Source organism: Podarcis tiliguerta, assembly GCF_965153285.1.
Source record: "Podarcis tiliguerta genome assembly, chromosome: 17".
NCBI lineage: Eukaryota > Metazoa > Chordata > Lepidosauria > Squamata > Lacertidae > Podarcis > Podarcis tiliguerta.
In genome coordinates this window covers 6,231,291-6,246,875 of record NC_139550.1, presented here as the reverse complement: position 1 = coordinate 6,246,875, position 15,585 = coordinate 6,231,291, and the positions used below count along the sequence as shown (strand labels likewise).

At 45.1% G+C, this 15,585-nt stretch overlaps 2 protein-coding genes across 2 annotated transcripts in view; one reads left to right on the top strand and one right to left on the bottom strand.

Annotated features, from left to right (window-relative positions):
* Window positions 1–2,206, top strand: part of IGFBPL1 (insulin like growth factor binding protein like 1) — a 43,244-nt gene extending 41,038 nt beyond the window's left edge. Inside the window, exon 5 of the mRNA XM_083420640.1 lies at window positions 1,972–2,206. The gene's annotated coding sequence lies outside the window, so the exon portion shown is untranslated. The remainder of the gene's footprint in view (window positions 1–1,971) is intronic.
* A 1,806-nt stretch (window positions 2,207–4,012) lies between these two features.
* Window positions 4,013–6,667, bottom strand: TOMM5 (translocase of outer mitochondrial membrane 5). Its single transcript, XM_083420919.1, has 2 exons — window positions 6,314–6,667; window positions 4,013–4,455 (listed from the first exon to the last, which is right to left on the bottom strand). Exons 1-2 carry the CDS (start codon window positions 6,432–6,434, stop codon window positions 4,421–4,423), a joined length of 156 nt encoding a protein of 51 aa, XP_083277045.1. The 5' UTR covers window positions 6,435–6,667; the 3' UTR covers window positions 4,013–4,420.
* Between the last annotated feature and the right edge of the window lie 8,918 nt (window positions 6,668–15,585).

Genomic DNA, 15,585 nt, shown 5'->3' with positions numbered 1-15,585 from the left:
ATCAGTCTCTTGGGAGTTGGACGTCCCTGGAATAACACTTGTAGTTTAATGGGAGTTTGGGACATAATGCAGATGTAAAATATTTGGATTATTATGAAAGATGCAGGAGGAAATGATTTACAATAGGACCCACAAAAGGAAGGAGGGAAGTCCAGGAGATTCTTTGGAACCTTGTTTTTATGTTGTATGTTGAATATGCGATTGAAAAACTTTAATCTGAAAAACCAAATAAATATTTATTTATTTAAAAAAGAGGAATCATAGAGGGATTCCATTTTGCTCATCATCCCATTTTCAAAGCCCCTTGCAGGATAAAGTGTGTTGTGAGATGGTGTCAACAAGTTTGGCACCATCACACCTGAGGACATATCACACCTGGTTCAGGGGACCTCTCAGTCTGCTTTTCCCCCCTATGTACTTTAAGATCAGCTAAGGAAGCCCAGCTTAAAGTGTCTCTGCCTCTTGGCCGTCAAGTAAATGGGTGGGTTGCACTCCATTCTCCTCCCATCTGTGGAACTTCCTTCCTAGAGAGGAGTGTTCATTATTGAGCTACTTTTTACATGGTGAAATGTGGACATGTAGACAGGTTTTCCCCAATTTATTGCTGACAGGTTGGGAGTTTTTTGGTGACATGTTCTTTCAGGCGACAGACTTTGTCATTTAAATGTGATTTTATTGCAACTACTGCGTTTTCACAGCACTGCAAGCTGCTTTGAAAGCCTTTTAAGGCTATGAAATGGGAGGGGGTTAATAAGGCTCAAAACAAGTCAGCAAGCGAGCATTGAGATTATTCTTAGAATGTAAATGCTCCAAAATCCAGAAGGATAGGGAAAGCGGTTTTCTTATTTGCACTGTTCCCACAATAGAGTGGATCATGTTGCTGGAAGTAGTATTCTCCGAGAGCAAAGATTCTTGCCATGCACTGAGTACTTCCATCTTCCAGGTATGCCTCTAGGCATGTCAGTATTTTGCAGGAGATTCATGCAGATGCTTTTGGTTTGCACAATTAAAGTGTCATGTGGCCCTAGCGTAACATATCCACTTGAAAGAAAATCTCAGAGTTAATCCCTACCACAAAATACTGACAGCCTGGAGACAATCTGAGAGAGAAAGCAATCAGAAAATGGGTTAGGAAGAGAAGTGAATAGTAGTACAGTGGTGCCTCGCAAGACGAAATTAATCCGTTCCGCGAGTCTCTTCGTCTTGCGGTTTTTTCGTCTTGTGAAGCACGGCTATTAAAGGTAAAGGTAAAGGTACCCCTGCCCGTACGGGCCAGTCTTGACAGACTCTAGGGTTGTGCGCCCATCTCACTCAAGAGGCCAAGGGCCAGCGCTGTCCGAAGACACTCCCGGGTCACGTGGCCAGCGTGACATCGCTGCTCTGGCGAGCCAGAGCCGCACACGGAAACGCCGTTTACCTTCCCGCTAATAAGCAGTCCCTATTTATCTACTTGCACCCGAGAGTGCTTTCAAACTGCTAGGTTGGCAGGCGCTGGGACCGAGCAGCGGGAGCGCACCCCGCCGCGAGGATTCGAACCGCCGACCTTTCGATCGGCAAGCCCTAGGCACTGAGGCTTTAACCCACAGCGCCACCCGCGTCCCGCTAGCACGGCTATTAGCGGCTATTAAAGGCTTAGCGGCTTAAAGAAAAAGGAAACAAACTCGCAAGAACTCGCAAGACGTTTCGTCTTGCGAAGCAAGCCCATAGGGAAATTCGTCTTGTGGAACGACTCAAAAAACGGAAAACTCTTTCGTCTAGCGAGTTTTTCGTCTTGCGAGGCATTCGTCTTGCGGGGCACCACTGTACTTGCTTTTCTACAATTTCCGTAGCAATGTGGCCCTCTAATTTGGCCAAAGTAACTTTCAAAGTGGATTTTGCTGCACAACCTTTGGGTGGAGGCTAGTAGTCTTAATGTATCTCCAGATGATCTCACCCAATAACTGTCTTTTCCTCTCCATCCCTTCCTTCTAGGATGACGTGATCTGACTACCTGAGGGAATCAGAGCCAAGCAGACTAGAAACCCATGGAATAGTGATTTGCTTTCTTAACTTGCTGAAGACTAGAAGATACCATTTTGATATTCTTATTGATTAACGGTGCAATTTGCACACCTTTTTCTTAGAGTGTCTGATTAATACTGGGCATGTAGTGAATGATGTAATAAATGCTCAATAAAAGCATGGTTGTTGTTTTTTACACTCTTAATTTTCTCTCTCTTTGTACTGCCGCTCAGATGTAGTTCTAACACAGCACCCGAGCAGCCTCTCCTTGTCTCACTGGCTTCTCACTGCAATTTACTATAAAAGACAAATCTCAACAGTAGAACTATAATACTTGTATCTTTGAAAGTAAACCCAAAGAAAGACTATTTGTTGTTGTCTTGACTTCTGGCAGTACATTGTCAGTTGTCTTTGTTTAATCTTTAAATAAGAAAAGGATTGTGACCTTTCCCCTCATTTTCCATAATTTAAGCAAGGCAGAAGAGCAGGACAGCAAAAAAAATTAATGTAATCCTACATACACTTAACTAGGAATAAGTCCCATTGAATTCCATGGAGCGTACTTCCACGTAAGTATAGAATTGTGCTGTGACACTGCCACAAACTTTCAGGCAAATTCAGTCATTCTGGTAGCACTTGTGGGCCAAAACAGCATCTTCAGATGCTTAAAGAGAAGACATTTTTCATTATCAGCATTAGTCTGCATGAGAAACGTAGGCATAGCTTTCCTTCCCAAAATAGTGATTGCTTACAAGGCGCAGTTTTCTAGCAGATCTGTGATTTCTCTCCTTCCAACGCCTCAAAAGAGAGGATTCATTCCTGATCAAAGAAATCTACACTAATCTGCGTGACCAACAGCTGAAATAGCTATTTAAAAACAGCCGCGCTAGATTTTTGCAAAGAAAAAGCTACCGGCTGCTGACACCTGGTGGCTACTTTCATACACTGAAACACGCAGCAATTTCTTTTCTCCGTTAAGGAGAGCAATTGACACTCTGGTATGTCATTGATTTTTAACTCACTTATACAGTGGTACCTCAGGTTACATACGCTTCAGGTTACATACGCTTCAGGTTACAGACTCTGCTAACCCAGAAATAGTACCTCGGGTTAAGAACTTTGCTTCAGGATAAGAACAGAAATCGTGCTGTGGCAGCACGGCGGCAGCAGGAGGCCCCGTTAGCTAAAGTGGTGCTTCAGGTTAAGAACAGTTTCAGGTTAAGAATGGACCTCCGGAACGAATTAAGTACTTAACCCGAGGTACCACTGTAGTAAATCTGGCATCGCTGACTATTTGAAATGGGGAAAGAAAGACTCACTAATAAGATTGCCAGCCTGTTAATAGTTTCAAGGATTGCCTTGTGGAATCGAACCAAGACGAGAACTGTCTCCCAAGAGCCAGGTGCCCTTTTCAAGTATGCCTCTCCTGACTGTGGATGTTCCATTTAGGTATTCTGGCTGCTAATTGACCCATCTCCCAAGAATTTGTCTAATCCTTTTAAAAAGCCATCTCAGGCCCCATCCATATGCTGCAAGCAATAGCATAGAAGCCACTGTGATATGGCTGCTCCCAATGGTGGTATGGGGAGTAATGCTCTCAGCCCTGTCACGCCTAAGCCTAGCTCTCATTCATGGCCCTCATATTGATATAAATGGCTTCTTTTTGTCTGCCCAGAAACAACCTGCCAGTCAACTTCACTGCAGGATCCCAATCTCCAATTATGAGGGGGATGAACTTATCTGCTTGTCACCATTTTCTGCTGCCTTCTTTCCAATGTCACCCTGATTCATTAAGCAAAGAGGAAGAGTAGTCAGACCCAATTTTGGCACTACTTAGCATCAATTGGTTTTCAAATCTTTGCATTCTGAAAAGCCTAGAACATTATCCTCACTGTTCTTCATTCCTGCCTAGTCACACTAAGCTTCTACTATCCTCCTCGCATTATATGTGAAAAGACATTTGCAAAGGGAATAAAATTCTCTACAATGACTGTAATTGTAGAATGCCATGTTAGAACATATGCCACGTTTTATTTCAGCCATTCAAGATTTAACCACCGAGATTGCACAGGATACAATGAGATACTCTGGAGATAACCATATCGTTAACATCTCAGAGATAAGCTCTGCTCCAAAGAACTCTGTTTACAGGTAGCAATTTTCCCAAATCGGTTGATATAATCTCTGAAGAACAATAAATTTGTACCAAACATAAAGAAACCACATAGTGACACATGTAAATAACGGTTATTGGCTTTCTCTCTTTGGCTCTTCTACAATCTTCCCAAATATTTCAGTAGGAAATGTCTGGATGCATTTGTCAGGATACAGAGCCTCTTCTTTGCAGCCCATTCAATGGGAGAGCAACCACTGTCCGCCTGGGTCTTCCATTCAGCCCGTCCTTGATGTTCTTTTGTTTTCATATGCTTTCCAGCTTCTTTAAAATGAATGGAGCTGAAGAAAGAAGCATACACCCATTTTTAAAGCCACCTAGGTTTGTAGTCATAACCACATAGCAGTGAATTCCATAAGTTAACTGTGCATTGGCACAGAATATGGTCAACCACATGCTAGAACAAATGAAGCTTCTGAACTATACATTAGTTCTACACTTGAGCATCTCCCAATATTCACTGGTTGCTTCTGATACAGTTATTCCATAAAGAATTCCTATATACCTATTAGAGCATCTCTCCTCGAATACTCAATCTAGCCAATTACATTTTCATTCCTAGAAAATGTATCTATTATTCTAATATTCTCAATACATTTGCTCTTCCCTTCTCCAACTCAATCTATATATTAATTTCAAGCAACATACAGCTGCCTAACTCTCTTGTCTCACTGCTGTATTGATGGAATCTCCATTTCGCGTCCCAGCAAAAACAAGTGAGCTATTTGTACCTACCTACCATGAGTTGATGAAAAATAACTTCGTGTTTTGAATTTTCATATCTTAACACTGCAATTACAACTCTAGTGGGGAATCTCTGGCCTACAAGGCTGCTCTCATCATGTCTTGCCCACTGTCTGGCTTCAGAGACCCAGAAAGAAAAAGGAATAAAGCTAAGTGTGTGTGGCTCTAATGGGATTTTCATTCCTACTATTTCCCAAAATTCTTTGTAGAATTGAGCTTTGGGAATTTTGAAGTTTGGAGCCGCATCTGCCACATGAATTACATTCAGTCGCATCTTGGATCTACAAGGTGGAGTGAAAATCGCGTCTCTGAGAAGTGGTGTGTCATAAAGGGAGCTCTCTTAAAACAGCAGTGGTTTGGTTTTCACACCATGCAACATTCCCTCTTGCATCCAGAAGGTTGCACAGACGTTCCACTTGCACTGCTGTGGAGCTAGTCATTTGTATGCCAGCACTTTATGGGGAAAATTTATGGGGAACACGTAATTTATTACACACCTTTAGGCACCAGGCAAAAACATTCCTCTTTAACCAGGCCTTTGGTTGATTTGATTTACATCCGATGCCCTTTTAAAATGTGGGGGGGGGTTGGGGGGGGTTACTGGGTTATTTTTATTATATATTTTGTGGTTTTATATATTGATTTTATTCTGTGAACCGCCTGAGACCCCTGGGTATAGGGTGATATAGAAATTCAATAAATAATAATAATAATAACACATAATCAAATGTCCTTTCCATTTAGCTACATCTGACCCCCGCCTCTCTCCCTCCCCAAAAAACATGCAATGTTTCAAGTACATATTTTTCCAATTCACAGATATCAACAGAAGCACACCGTTGGTAAAGGGACCCCTGACCATTAGCTCCAGTCGTGGCCGACTCTGGGGTTGCGGCGCTCATCTCGCTTTATTGGCCGAGGGAGCCTGCGTACAGCTTCCAGGTCATGTGGCCAGCATGACTAAGCCACTTCTGGCGAACCAGAGCAGCGCATGGAAATGCCGTTTACCTTCCCGCCGGAGTGGTACCTATTTATCTACTTGCACTTGATGTGCTTTCGAACTGCTAGGTTGGCAGGAGCAGGGACTGAGCAACGGGAGCTCACCCCGTCGCAGGGATTCGAACCGCCGACCTTCTGATCGGCAAGCCCTAGACTCTGTGGGTAGCTGCACCCAGTTGTGACTCCTTGTGTGTGTGGAAAATGAGATGATATAAAGGCCTTGGCTGGGCTGCTCTTTGGAACTCCCTCCCTAGACAAACCAGGGCCGGCTGCTGCAGGCTTTGGCAGGCGCCAACCCTTCTTGGGCCGGCCCTGCCTCCGCCTGCCCTCGCTTGTCCCGACGCCCGAGCCGGCCGGACCCCAAGGCCTCTCCCCCCTCGCCCGCCCGCCACTCACTGATGCGCAGCGCGACCACGTAGATGAGGAAGGTGCGCACGGAGGAGAGGACGTCCTCGCGCATCTTCCGCTTCAGCTCCTCCGGGTCCAGCTTGGGCCCCAGGCCCTCGATGCGGAACATGGCCTCCCGCACCACAGCGTCCCTCAGGCGTCGGCTGGGCGAGCGTCTCCCCTCGCTGCTCGGCTGGAGCGAAAGGCCGCCGGCTAGAACTCGCCCCGGAAAGGGCCTTCCTGTTCCCGCCCACCGCGGCTGCGCCGACTTCCTGTACGGGTCCCCGCTAGGGACAAACCTCCTTCCCCACGGTTGCCTAGTGCTCTCTTCGGGTCGCCGCTAGGGCGAAGCTTCGTTCCCCGTCGCTGCACCGCTCTCCCGTATGGGTGCCCACTAGGGACAATCTTCCTTCCTTTCACCAGAACCGACAAAAGAACGGGAAAAGTAGTCGCAGCGTTACGAGTCGGCTCTTCGGGTCGCCGCTAGGGCCAAGCTTCGTTCCCCGTCGCTGCACCGCTCTCCTGTACGGGTGCCCGCTAGGGACAAACCTCCTTCCTCATGGTTGCCTTGTGCCGTGTACGGGTCGCCGCTAGGGACAAGCTTCGTTCCCCGTCGCTGCACCGCTCTCTTGTACGGGTGCCCGCTAGGGACAAACCTCCTTCCTCATGGTTGCCTTGTGCCGTGTACGGGTCGCCGCTAGGGACAAGCTTCGTTCCCCGTCGCTGCACCGCTCTTCCGTATGGGTGCCCGCTAGGGACAATCTTCCTTCCTTTCACCAGAACCGACCAAAGAATGGGAAAAGTAGTAGCAGCGTTACGAGCCATAAGAAGATGGAGCGATGCTTCTTGAGTGCCCATGGGATTTTTATTACTTTTTAGGTTTGCATGAAGGGCAGCCCTAAGCCGTGTCTACTTAGAAATATTAAAAGCCCTATTAAATCCGAGGAAACAACATTTTGAATTGCTGTGACTCCACTGAATCGCATTAATCGTCTTTTAGGAGACCGAAATTTTAATAAGGAATGGGGAAAACTTGTAATTTACCTTGAAAACCATTGAAACAGTTGAAATCGTTAGTAGGGTTGAAATAACACTTGTTGTTTAATGGTGAATTTTGGGTATAATGGAGATTACATAAAAGATTATTATAAAAGATGCAGGAGGAAATAATAATAATAATATTAATAATGATAATAATAATAATGATGATGATGATAATTTATTGTTTATACCCCGCCCATCTGGCTGAGTTTCCCCAGCCACTCTGAGTGGCTTCCAATCAAGTGTTAAAAACAGTACAGCATTAAATATTAAAAACTTCCCTAAACAGGGCTGCCTTCAGATGTCTTTTAAAGAGAAGATAGCTGCTTATTTCCTTCACAAATATCTAACAATAGGACCCACAAAGGAGAGGAGGAAAATCCAGGGGAGTGTGTGTGTGTGTGTGTGTGTGTGTGTAAGAAAGGGGAAACAAACTCCAAGCATTGGAGATGGGCAGTCAAGTTGTGCATCCATAACAGTGACCAGAGGAGGAATAACCACACTGGTTTGTCTGTAGCAGCGCAACCCCAGCTGCGACAAAACATGTTTCCCCCATATCTGACTCTACAGCCACAGCAGGCGCTGTAGATGTCTGGCAGTTTAACTTCACCCAAAAAGGTGCACTCTTCCACTGTCTCCCGAGACAAATGGATGTCAACCACGGATTATTGTGAGCCGCTTTCAGCTGAACATTTGTAGTTGTAAAAGCAAAATGCAAATATTTAAATCACATCGGATCAAAGAGCGCTTGCTCTATGTTATGTTAACATACAGAACAATGGTATATAGTTTTTGTCAAATATGCAGGGATTTGTGATATGTAAAATGAACCAGGGAAAGAAGAAGGGAAGTCATTAATATCTTAAGGATGTAAAATGAGTATTTTAAATTGCAAAACAGAAGATTTAATAAAAAGTGTGTATGTGTGTGTGCTTGCTCTTTTTTTTTTTTTTTTTTAAAAAAAAAGACTTTTGCCCTGCTCTTCTGGCTTCAAGAGCACCTTTTAAATATCAGTGGTGGTGGTGAAGAAGAATGAAGAACAGGTGTTTGCAAAGAAAAAGAAGAATGAAGCTTCATTGAGTATTTCCAATGGATGTCACACTATTTTTTTTCCATGTCTTAGCTGCATGGACTTTTAATTAATGGAGGACACCCATTTCCTAGTTCCTCAAACCTCTTTTCCCCTCCCTGGACAGGAAGTGAAAGCTTCTTACTGGGTGGGGTGGGGTGGGGTGGGGCAAAACAAATGAAGAAACCCATGAATTGTGACTGGGTGAAAGTGTGTTCACTCTGCAAACACACAAAAAAGCAACGTCTTTCTAAACACGGCAGAAACTGCAGAGTCTTGCAGCCGGGGCACTCGCAGACGAGCGTTTATTACAGCATAAACTTTCAAAGAGGGTTCTGTCAGATGCATCCTGCTCTGTTGTGGGAATTGTTTTATTTTCGGGACACTTCTCTGTGCTGTTGCCTTTCAGAGGAGAGGCAATGGGGTAATTTGTCCACGCACTTGCACTTGTCAGGCAGGATGGCGGGCACATCAACCCCCACCAGAGGAGAAGATCATAGAATCATAGAGTTGGAAGAGACCACAAGGGCCATCGAGCCCAACCCCCTGCCAAGCAGGAAACACCATCAGAGCACTCCTGACATATGGTTGTCAAGCCTCTGCTTAAAGACCTCCAAAGAAGGAGACTCCACCACACTCCTTGGCAGCAAATTCCACTGTCGAACAGCTCTTACTGTCAGGAAGTTCTTCCTAATGTTTAGGTGGAATCTTCTTTCTTGTAGTTTGGATCCATTGCTCCGTGTCCGCTTCTCTGGAGCAGCAGAAAACAACCTTTCTCCCTCCTCTATGTGACATCCTTTTATATATTTGAGCATGGCTATCATATCACCCCTTAACCTCCTCTTCTCCAGGCTAAACATGCCCAGCTCCCTTAGCCGTTCCTCATAAGGCATCGTTTCCAGGCCTTTGACCATTTTGGTTGCCCTCCTCTGGACACGTTCCAGTTTGTCAGTGTCCTTCTTGAACTGTGGACACAGAACTGGACACAGTACTCCAGGTGAGGTCTGACCAGAGCAGAATACAGTGGCACTATTACTTCCCTTGATGAAGGGGAAAGGAGGCTCTGATGAATCCAATACCTTTGTTTTCACTTCAGGCCTATTGTGTGTGCTTGCCTCCAAGGAGCAGAGATTGGTGACACAAGAATGGGCCTTTTCAGTGGTGCCCCCCCCACCCCATTTATGGAGTTCTCTCCCCAGGGTAATAAACATATTTATTTCACCATCACGAGCTGCTCTTAGGGGCCAAGCAAAACATTCAAATTCACACCTTTGGATCTTGATTTTAGAGGAGTACAGTAGAGCAGTATCTCATCTTGTACATATTATTTGTGTATATTGGGCTGTTTTATCCTTGTTTATGTAACTCACATGGGGGGAAGTACCTAATAAAAATATTATTATTATTATTATTATTATTATTATTATTATTATTGGCTGAGCCTTCTAGAGGTTCAGATGATGGCAAAAGCAACAGGCATGGTTGTTTTTTTTTACTATTCTGCATGGAAATAATTATTACGCTGCCAGCAGGGGTCGTTCTCTGTTAGATTTAAAATTAAGAGCATCTCACACTATCCTTTTTCTATGGTTCTTCACCCTGAACTGCCCTGGTGGAAATCAGATGTGTAATTCAAGCTGGGATGAAGTGGAGAAACGAGGGCAGGGAAAGTTGTCGGTATTCATGCAGACCCAGATTTCACCTCACTATGCTCTAAACATCCACTCCAAATCATCATCATCCTCTCTGCAACCTTAAACTAGTTGTTGAAGTCCTTCAGAGCAGCTGGTTTCTGTACAAAACAGAAATTAATAAAATGCAACAGTCTGAGGCAGTGTGGTGTAGTTGTTAGAGAGCTGGACAAGGACCTTGGGAGACTAGAGTTCAAATTTCCACTTAGCCGGGAAGCTCAATGGGCCAGTCACACTCAGCCAAATGTACGTGTGCGTGTGTGTGTGTGTGATTGAGCAAATTATGCAATCCCTGGAGAAATGACATGGGCTGAAGGACCCTTGAATGAAGGCATTAGTCATCGATTTTCCAGCTCCGTCATTAATAGATTTAAATAATGAGACCAGATAGCTGTGATTATACACTAGTCAAATTAAGCCCCTAAATAACCTATTCATTTCCCCCGATGGCATGATGAATGGCTGCACTGACAATGCAGCTTAAAAGGTGGCAATCCTTTGCACGCTGTGTAAACGGACCTATTGTGTCTGCTTTGCTTTCATTATCATCACCACCATAATTTTATTATCATTATCGCCATCTGGAAATGCAAAGCCCACCTGTTTCCCAGGTCTGCCTCCATCCCTAGGCAAAACACACAGGTTCCAAGGTAGGTGGAAAACAGGAAGGAAGAGGAACTAGGTGTCAGGTGTGAGTGTAGAAGCCAGGCCCTGTGACCAATAGGACTCTGCAGGACTGGGGCCTTCCTAAGTTTGTTCTCAAGAAGCCGACTGGTAACTCACAGCACCTGGTGGCAAGAGCCTGGAAGGGATTTAAGGTCAGCATTTTCCCTTCAGCTCTTTGCCACAGCAACATGTTTCCTGCCTTGCTGCGTTTGGCTTCTTGCTTCCTGATCCTTGAACCTCGGCTTCTTGACTCCTTGCTTCCTGACCCTCGGACCCCTGACTTCGTGACTCCTTGCTTCCTGACCCTTGGCTTCTTGACTCCTTGCTCTCTGACCCTCGGACTCTTGGCTTTCTGACTCCTGGCTTCTGGACTCCCGTTCCTGCTCCCACCCCGCCATCTTGCCCCTGGTCCCGACGTCCCCAGCCAGGACGTCGATTGACCATGAACTGGACAGTGACAATAGGTATCTTAATATCAACAGTGGTAGAGATTCATTTCTGGGAAATGGGGCGTTAGCTGCTGTTGTGCTGGTGTTTCAGCAAGTTTTGGTACAATCTGAACTCTCCTCCATGGACCTTCCTGTGAATATCTGCCACTCCCTCCCATGTTCTTAAGACTCACAGGAACATAGGCAGTGGCCTTATCCTGAATCAGACCAATGGCCCAGTATTCTGCACTGACTGGCGACAGCTCCCAGACAAGAGACTTGCCCCATCCTACTTAGAGACACCGAGGGTGAACCTGAGGCTTTCCGCATGCAGACCAGATCCTCTGCCTTCCATTATTCTCTGTTAGAAACTCATTTTGCCCATCTATGGCAGCACTTGCCTAAGTGAATCTTTCAGTTTGCTCCTGTTCCCAAAAGCTACAGAGAGATGAAACACGTCAAGAGCAAATTGATGGGATAGACAAAAAGGCAAGGAATAGTATTGTTGCAAAAGTTGGGTGCCTGCCCGTCTTTCTGCTGAGCAGTGGCAAAAGCCCATGGGGTCCCAGGCACCCAAAGAGGGTCTGTGTCCCTTTGGGGGATGGAAGACTCTGTGGAGACTGCCATTGCTTTAAGAAATATGGTTTATTCGCCTATTTGCACATTCAGTCTGCATGGAGGAAATCCAGGTCGTATGGCATGGGCACTTCAAGAGGCAGCAGCACAGGCAGCCTTCAGCCAGCCTGCCCCAAATGGACCTCAGCTCTTCTTCCTGCCTCTTCGTTCCAGCAACACTTACTCCCAGATCAGACTCCCTTTTCCTGTCACCTTGTCAACCTTTCAAACCTCTGTCTCCGTTCACACTTCAGGGCAAAGGGGGAAGGAGTTCTCTTGCACTGGCAACAGGCCCTCAATGGCCCTCTATTCTAATAATAATAATAATAATAATAATAATAATAATTAATAATTAATAATATAAAGGACCCCTGGGTGGTTAAGTCCAGTCAAAGGTGGCTATAGGGTTGCAGCGCTCATCTTGCTTTCAGGCTGAAGGAGCCGGCGTTCGTCCAGAGACAGTTTTTCGGGTTGTGGCCAGCATGACTAAACCGCTTCTGGCACAACAGAACACCATGATGGAAACCAGAGTGCATGGAAATGCCATTTACCTTCCTGCCACAGCGGTATCTGTTTATCCACTTGCATTGGCGTGTTTTCAAACTGCTGGGTTGGCAGGAGCTGGGACAGAGAAACGGGAGCTCACCCCGTCACGGGGATTCGAACTGCCGGCCTTCTGATTGGCAAGCCCAAGAGGCTCTGTGGTTTAGACCACAGTGCCACCCGTCTTCCCTTAATGGCCCTAGCTTGGCCAGGCTACCCAGGAATTCAAAACCTATAAGAACCAGCATCCAGGCGCAGGTGGAAAACTGTGGTACCTGGTTGTCCATCTGTCGAAAGGGCCTGTTTTGCACGAGAGCAGGTTGAGAGGCAATCCCCTAATGCGTGTGACCTTGATCACAAATCACCGACAGCAGGATAGTTGCATGTCCCACTGCGATCGCAGCTAGGCATCACAACAGGGGTGTAATTCAATTGTGGCGCAATGTGGATTTTGTTTTGGCTGCTTGCAGCCAGTAACCTGATTAAACGGAGCAGCCGTCGGTTCTGGCTTAAGACAACATCTGCCGTTGCACGGAATTAAGCCCGCGTCCCCTTCTCAAGACGGCGTACTTGGTCATTCCTTCATTCTGGCTCCCTGTGCGACCACATATTGGCACAATTGCAGGTAGCCATGTATGTCCAACAGGAATGTAAATCCCAAAGGCGCAAGGCAGAATAATGGCAAACCCACATTGCAGCACAGGTGAATGTTTGAGCCGCACTTCTTGTTTTTAGTCAGACAGGATCATTTGGGTGGTGGCAACTGATGCCAAGCAATGTCCAGTGGAGGGTTGCAGGTAGAGGTTTCTGGGCCATAGACTGGCACCCAGATCACAGCTTTCAAATGGGAGCGGAAAGTACAGCTGATTTGGACAATAGATATAGGACACAGTATAGATTTTAACCTCTGGGGGAAACTCTGGAAAAGTGACTTGAAGTTTACAGCATGTTACTCTTTGAAGGAGAACTACTTGAAAATGATTTACAGCTGGTATTTAACTCCAAGTAGGCTTGGTAAGATGTGTAAGACAGAATCAGACTAGTGCTGGAGATGCAAAGAGGTGGAGGGAACATTCTTTCATATGTGGTGGACTTGTAAAAGGGTGAAAGAGTATTGGGAAAAGATCCATAATGAATTGGAAAAAATGTTAAAAAGTACTTTCCCAAAAAAACCAGAGTTCTTTCTGTTGGGGATAATTCAGACTGAAATTCCCAGGTGTCAAAAAGGTTAGTTATGTATGCCACTACTACGGCCCTTGTTTCGTTAGCCCAAAAATGGAAAACGAGCGAAGTTCCAACCAAAGAAGAGTGGCAACTTAAGTTGACGGAATATTCACAGCTTGCAGAAGAAGAGAACAAGAAGAACATGCATTTAGTGAAGATTGGAAAATGTTTATTGAATATATGGGAAATAATTGTGTACAGCTGAAAACACCGGCAGCATTAAGATAAATTCAACAGTGTAAATAAGTTTTGATGGATGCAATAATGGAATACTGAATGGTATGGTTTCTGTAGAAGTGCAGGGATTTATGATATGTAAAATGAACCATGGAAAGAGAAGAAGGGAATTCATAGATATCTCAAGGATGTAAAAATGAGTATTTTAAATTGTAAAACAGAAAATTTAATAAAAATTATATACAAAAAAAAAAAAAGATAGTACAGCTGATTCCAGGTTCCAGGTCACTCCCAAAGCTATACCTCTCAGTGGGACTGCTTGGTCATTGTTTCTCAGGCTGCTGGCTGACTTGGTAGCAGCAGCCGAGTCTCAGATACCACAGCCATTTTAATTTCCCACAAAATGCCCTGGCGTTCCAGGGTTGCAGGGCATTGCGGGGAAACCAACTACATCTAGTGAGGAATTCTGCAGCGCAGTTGCAGATGGAAGTGATTATGTACACATGTTTTGCAACTGCATGTTTCATTTACAGTTCAAACATTTATGTTAACTTGTATCGATATTTTCAGTTTTCCTTTGTGAAGCAGTTTAAAGTCACCTACCCGGTAGCGGCATATAAATTTTGTTAGATAAATATCAAAAAATAAAATTTTAATGACCGCTGCTTTCCAGACTCAGCCACTGCTGCCAGATAAACCCAAATTCAATATAAATTCAATAAATAATAATATGTTTTTGGGGGGAAGGGGAGCAATTGGGTTGTTGTTTTTATTTTTATTATGTATTTTGTGGTTTTGTATCTCAATTTTATTCTGTGGAGCGCCCTGAGACCCCCCCCCCCCAGCTATATAAATTCAATGAAGAGGAGGAGGAAGAGGAAAAGGAGGAAGAAGAACTGTGGAAATGTGCAAACAAGTGAGTGGGCCCTGCTGGGGCACACAGGACCCAGCAGCTGCCAAAAGGTGCCAGTAGTTGGCGCTGCCCCAGCAAGAGGTGAGTGTCATTCACCACTCTTGTTTCTCTGCTGTGAACCTTCCCAGAAAAGGAGAGACAAGTGCTTGGTAGGGGAGATGCGAGCTCCTCCCTTGCCTCTCCCAGTGTGAGACTTAAGAAGGACAATACAGAGAGAGTAGACCCAAGCCCTTAGACTGATCATCATCTGCAAGTTAAGCTTTCTCCCGATTGAAGTACAGAGTGTTTGAGGACCGGGACATTTGCAGAGAAACCAAAATGCTTGGTTGCAAAGCTATTGTACTGCCAACCTTACTGCATGCTTGTGAAACGTGGACCTCTTATAAACGCCATCTCCAACTCCTCGAAAGATTCCATCGACGATGTCTCCGAAAAACTTCACACATCACTTGGGAAGACAGGCGAATTAATGCCAGTGTACCGGAAGAAGCAAAGATCACCAGTGTCGAAGCAATGATTCTTCAACATCAACTTTGTTGAACTGGTCATGTTGTGTGGATGTCTGATGATCGTCTTCCAAAGCAACTACTCTATTCCAAATTTAAAAATGGAAAGTGTAATGCTGGTGGTCAACAAAAGAGGTTTAAAGACTGTCTCAAGGCAAATCTAAAAAAAATGTAGTATAAACACCGACGACTGGGAAACACTGGCCTGCGAATGCTCCAACTGGAGAACAGCCTTTACCAAAGGTGTCATGGGCTTTGAAGACGCTCGAACTCAGGACGCAAGGGAGAAACGTGCTAAGAGGAAGGCACGATTGGCAAACCCTCATTGTGATCAACTCCCACCCAGAAACCTATGTCCCCACTGTGGAAGGACGTGTGGATCCAGAATTGGCCTCCACAGTCACTTAT

Coding starts and splice junctions, on each gene's coding strand:
- TOMM5 (XM_083420919.1), bottom strand. CDS start 6,434: ATGTTCCGCATCGAGGGCCTGGGGCCCAAGCTGGACCCGGAGGAGCTG. Junction 4,456..6,313: donor CGTGGTCGCGCTGCGCATCA/GTGAGTGGCGGG, acceptor TTCTTTCTTCAG/CTCCATTCATTTTAAAGAAG.